Source organism: Primulina huaijiensis, chromosome 14 (genome assembly GCF_012295235.1).
Source record: "Primulina huaijiensis isolate GDHJ02 chromosome 14, ASM1229523v2, whole genome shotgun sequence".
In the NCBI taxonomy this organism is placed as follows: Eukaryota; Viridiplantae; Streptophyta; class Magnoliopsida; order Lamiales; family Gesneriaceae; genus Primulina; species Primulina huaijiensis.
Window position 1 is genome coordinate 3,352,203 of NC_133319.1, and position 6,243 is coordinate 3,358,445.

Genomic DNA, 6,243 nt, shown 5'->3' on the forward strand with positions numbered 1-6,243 from the left:
TATATTAATAAGTAATACTGTAAGATAAAAAAAATATTTTTTTATAAATGATCCAAGTTGAAGATTCGTCTCACAAAATTTTATGTTTTTTTAAAATGATACCTTACAACCACTATAAATTCGTTAATTTTTTTAAAAAAAATCTTTAGAAAAAAACTGATATGTATCACATTTTCAATGTAATTGTTAAATACGCAGTTTATTAATAATAATTGTGATGATATCAGAAATGAAACAAATGCCAATAACTTCAAATGTCAACAATTAATTGCTAATTTTACGAATACAATTGAAAACGCACAGCACAAATATTTAGCACTTTAGTTGCACGTGCGACGCACCAGTATAGCACATCAAATATCAAAAGAGTCGAAATTATTTTAAAATTTTGAGCAGGATCAAACGCACGTGCGGCGCACAAGTATAGCACATCAAATATCAGGAGTCAAAAATATTTGTTCATTTATGCAGAGAGTGGGGAAGGAGAATAGCAGCACTACAAAACCAACAGCTGAAAGGATGACAAAAAATCAACAAAAAAATCATGAAGATTGTCTGTTAGCATATACTCTATGTCCCTAGCTCTTTTTTTGTACAAGTAAATCTTCCTCTCTACTGCACTAAATGGACGGGGTGGGGAAACCTGCAACACCCAAAACACATTGTATTTAGATGTAGCCTAATATGCACGTTAAGGATACTAGAAGAAAATTTTCATACCTTCACTATTTGTTATGGTTGTGCTTCGGGTTTCCTTTGACTTGAGCCCCTAGCTCGAGTAGAGGCAGCAATCGCCTCTTCTGCAAGGTTCCCAATGGAACCAAACTCTATCCTGCACGGAGAATTCATCTGGGCATCAGATCTCCATTGCCCATGAGATCCCCGTCCAGATGAATTCACCCTGCTGACAGCTGGGTGTGAGCCACTACCGTAGGGGTACTTGTGCGAATGATTGTGACTCATTGGCGCCTTACCCCTGCCCCTTCTTTGTGGAGACCTATAGAAACCACTCTGCAAAACAAAAGGTTTGTAAGAACGCGCGTAAATTATGACAAATACAAATAGAAAATGAGACGTGCACAATATGTGTAGAAAAATTTACCACCACGGATGGGAAGTAAGTGCCAGTTCCTCGAGTATTGGGCCTCCCTTCAGTATAAAACCCAGTGGCTGGCAGGGCATAGTCAGCAACAGGATACATGGTTTGTCCCGTGGAGAATGCGGATGGATTCACCCGAAAGTCATGACTCTGGCTAAGAGAGACAGAATGTCGCATGGTTTGAATCCTAGAAGTTGACGATGTGGCATTGGACAGTGCACGTGCGGATGAAGAAAATCCAATGGTTAACTGACCACAAAGAAAACTCCTAAGATGACTGTCATAATCTCCAGATAGGTCTGCCAGACAATCGACAACTTCTGATTCTCCTCCTATGCTACTTAAGTCGCCCCTTTTCAAGTCATCCTGCATATTTTCCAAAACAATTGCATTCAGAGTAGAAGAATCTGAACTAGCTATTTTTGAAACACTCCTAAGATGTGCATCATTTATCTCAACATGTTTCTCGGCATTACGTGCAAAATCCCCGTCATGAAATTGTTTTGGTGGTAGGCTCTCAGTTTTGGAAGTTGATTTAACATTCCCATAGAGAGAAGAACAAAGCTTTCTGTTCGATAAATAACGGGTCTCGCTAGTTCTCAAAATTAAATTAGTTGTCTCAGCATTGTATGCATCCCCAGGGGAAGCGTTTCCTGAAACAATTACCCGATTAGTAGAACAGGAGGATTCAGATGCCTTATTGGAAGAAAATTCTTCAGCCAAACATCTGTCGGTCTCATTCTCCAATGATGAAATAGAGTTCACGTCCACCTCAACGCTATCATTATCAGAATCACTGGAAGATGATTCTAGAAGCATGTCATACATAGGAGCCGATTCCGACCGGGACGATGGAGATGCAGTCATAGATGCTTCATCACCAACTTCTGAGTCCAAATATTCGACTTTGCTTCTTGAGTGTTTTCGATGCCTTGAAAGGGCATTGGCAAAATATTTCTTGATCCCATCAGCAACTTGGTCACTTGGTAGGGACAGAACATGACCCAACTTGTGAGCTCCAAATTTGATAGCACTCCTTATACGGAAGAAATTGCCTATAAATCAAGCACACAAAGTATTTCACATTCATGCAATTAGAAACACTTCTCGTCAAAACATATTACAGATACAGTTTAGCATTCCTTCATTCATCCTATAAAGGAATCTGCAGATGTGTGACCTATAAAAAAAGCACTTAAAAATATTTTCTGAACTTTCATTCACGGTTGATTGACAAAGCGAGAGAGAGAGAGAGAGAGAGAGAGAGAAGATGCAGCGGATCAAGAACCATAAGATTTTGTGATAAGACACCATACCAAATTCTGCAAGTTCAAAGCCAATTTAGCAACATGTGTGTTTGACGTTATTTTTCAACATTTTAGCTTGGAAGAGAAAAAATATAGAAATAGTGACTTGACTCGATCAGGCTCAATTTGGAGATAAATCAACGAAATGAGCAATTTCTGCCAATTTCCATTACCTCTGTTCACACTGCGTCCAAGGTTATTATTTTCCTTCAGTGGGTCAATAATATTAAGATGTTTTGGTTGAAATGGTTTTGGGTTTGCTTCAAGCCGTTTGAAGGGAACAGAAAACATGTCCATGCAGTTCTCTATGAACTTTTCATCAAGTAAAAGGTCATTCAATCCACTATCTGGCATCTTCACTGCAAAGATATTAACAAAAAAAAAAAAACAGTCAAAAAAATGAGAAAAATAGGGATATTGAACCACCTTTACACAATTGACGATCATTTCTTACCCTTTATATTAGGAAGGGATGATTTACAAACTGGCCCCTTCAAACTTATGCAATAGTTGTCCCAATCAAATTGACTGTAGTAATCCAAGAACATACATAGGGCCTAGATATAAGAGAAAAACATAACAAATTGACTCGAGGATGATTTGCATATATTTCGTTAGAGTTACTATAGCATATCAATAGGTATTACCACTAAAGGGCCACTTATAGCAGAATGGAACAGCTGGAAAATGTACAGGATAAGTGTTTCCAAAGCATATGTCGAAATTAAACCATGAGTGGCACCAAGAATGCGACTCTCATAAAAGCACCAGGTTTTAATCAGGATAACGCTTCGCTTAAAAAGATGATTTCTCCCAACTAGGCGATCGACCTGCATTGAAAAACAAGATTCACAATATATTATCATAAGAAAACAGAGAGTGGCATTAAAATTCAGCAGTTATAAATAAATGATATTTTGATAACCGATTGAGCACATCGACCAGCAATATTCTGTCACATAAATGGCAAAACCACCCCAGACAATTTTTCCAGAAGTGGTCGTTATTACCTGCTCGAGGAAACAGAGTGTAGAAAGTCCACCAAGCTGATTGAAAGATATGTCTACCAATATATTCCGCACTATGCATTTCACAAGTTTAACCTGCAGTTTCAAACAAAAAATAGTTCGAAATAAATAAAATGACTGTATATACCAAGAGAATGCACAAATTAGTAACTAATAAACGAGCACACAATTGCCAGCTTGTTTAGAATGACATTAACAATCCAAACCAGCACAATCAATCAGTTACGCTCCTCAAACTGACAGCACAGTAAAAATTCAGATCTCATAGCATAATCGCAATTCCAATTCGCTGATATATCAAATTTGACAGCTATAATCAGATCCAAATCACTTTAATCTATAAACAAGTAAACAAATTGAAAGTTAACAAATTGAAGCAACAAGGGAGAAGGTGGATCGACAACAGAAGCATCTGCAATATCCAGGCTATCCATAAATGGCTGAAAACAAACACAGCAACACGATCATTATCATATTTCACATACAACAAACATCCACAACACCACATGTATAATACAAGGAAAAAGCTATCATAAATAGTACATGCTCACCATCAGAAACAGAGTTGCCTCAAACTCTATAAATGAAGATTACCTCAGCACCAATAAATTGGGTGTCATTGATTTGGTACTCCGAATTTCCATTCTGCTCTTCCCCACGTAGAATTGCAAGAACATCATCGGCTAAAGATTCGCATGCACCGGGATCTCTAAGGACAGTCAAATCAATATCTCCATCAGGAAGGTAAGTCTTGAGCGGCACCGACCCATAAGGAAAAACCTGTGAGGTTTGAACTCCAAAATTTAGAATGCTCGAAAACTAGACGCTATAAATGATGAACAAATAAGCTTACTAATTGCGATAGTAGTGTAACATGTAATTTGGAGCTATACCATGAAACACTTAATGCAAGAGACTCGGATCCTAGATTATTTAGTAAGTAGCAACGAAAGTTTTGTTGATAAAAAAAACCCCATCTCATCCACAAAGAAAGAGATACGTGGCAAATTTCATTTGGAATCGACAATAAAAGTTCTATGAAATCGAAAAATCAGTTTAAAAAATCGTAACTCACACATAACGGTCTTTCAAATGTCGAATGTTTGTTCAAGTACCGACAACCGTATCTGGCATAACTCAATGCAAACAACATGGAATCTAACAAATCTTATAAGTCAATTTCACTTCACATATACCAGGCGAGCAAGCAAATTATCAAACACTCCTGCAAATTGATCATAAACTTTTATTTTACAAAAAAAATATAGCCTCCAAATCCTTCCAAAAAATCACAAACTGATAAAGAAAAAAAGCAACAAAAAACACATCAAACCTAATTTGTTTTGAAATGATGCAAGACAGATATATAGATATAATTAACACATGAAAATTAAAGAGATAAAATAAAGATCACCTAAGATACACTCAATCCATCATAATTCATATACAGAGCAAAAGGCATGCATTCAAAAATTTCGGGAAGAAAAAAAAGACCCACATCACAATTAACGTGAGCTTTGATGAGCCTCTGAAGATGATCGATAACATCACTCCTCTCCTCCTCGGAGTCGAGTGTAGGGTGAATGCAATTCAACACTTCCTGGGATGCTTCCTCCGCCACAGATAAATACTCTGTAGCAAGCGACGCCGGATCAGGCCTAGGAGACATCCTCCGCAGATGCAAAACTTCACGCTCCTCCTTCAAAACCTTAGCGGCAGAACCCACCTCAAGTTCAGACATCTTTGTTTGTTCACCTTTTTTCATGAAAAAAACAATGAACCGGAAGCAAAACCAGAGTAATCCCTGGTTTTAAGAATTGTTTCAATCTTGAGAAAAGATGTTCACAATGTTTTCTCGTTACATAAAAAGCAGAGAATTCTGAAATAGATGTGTTCAAAATTTGGGGTTTGTTGAGAATTTAATTCAATTCTAGTAATCTCATTGATGCTTACACATATACATAGCCCCGCACACACACATATATATTGACAAGAAGGGTTTTTCAAAAACAATGGTCCAAAAGGGAAAAAAATTAAAGGGCACCCAAAATTCGGAATGGACGACAAAATTGTAATAAAAATTTTGCTTTTTGTTTGCTTTCGTCTTCTCTGAAGCCCCATCCTTTTTTTCAGTTATATGCAGAGAAGACAAAATCAACCTCGTTTATCTTGCTTCTCCCTCACCCGCCTCCTCTCTCTACATTGCATACCCACACCCGGTCTCCTACACACACACACACACACACACACACACATATATATATATTTACGTATATGTTGTCAGATTCTTTTTTTAAATTTTTGCTTTCGTTTGGTGAAATTTTCCGCGGCGAAACCAAAACGGTGACGTTTGGATAAATTTGAGGGCCAAACTGTGTCGTTTTGATCAAACGAACTAGGGTTTTTTTTATGAATAAATTTATAATATTAGTTATTTGAACTAAATTCAAATATATATATATATATATGAGCAAACATCTTTTGTCACTGAGGATAATTATAATTTTTAATAAATCAAAAATGTCGTAACGAGGTACTTATTATTTTGTTCACTATAATGATCGAGAGTCTAGTTTTGTTAGCTTAAAGAAATAATGTATATAAAACTATAAAAATGTCGATAACCTATAACATTTTATCACATTAGCCGTTAAATTTAGAGTTCGTTTGTGTAAATTATTTCGAAATATGCGGATAACGGTCAAGATTCGAAGTTTACTAGATATTAGTAGTACTTGGATATCGAATTTTTCTTAGTCAAGACTCAAACTGAGGTCACCGAAACTTTATATTATACCAGATTCGATCA

General features: G+C 36.6%; 1 protein-coding gene across 1 annotated transcript; it reads right to left on the minus strand.

Moving 5' to 3' along the window:
- Positions 1-400: 400 nt before the first annotated feature.
- LOC140956582 (uncharacterized) lies at positions 401-5,654 on the minus strand. The gene is made up of 9 exons (XM_073413386.1): positions 4,933-5,654; positions 4,029-4,214; positions 3,417-3,509; positions 3,054-3,236; positions 2,861-2,963; positions 2,580-2,765; positions 1,103-2,154; positions 721-1,011; positions 401-643 (listed from the first exon to the last, which is right to left on the minus strand). The coding sequence occupies exons 1-8, from the start codon at positions 5,197-5,199 to the stop codon at positions 733-735; spliced, it is 2,349 nt and encodes a 782-aa protein (XP_073269487.1). The 5' UTR covers positions 5,200-5,654; the 3' UTR covers positions 401-643; positions 721-732.
- Positions 5,655-6,243: the final 589 nt, after the last annotated feature.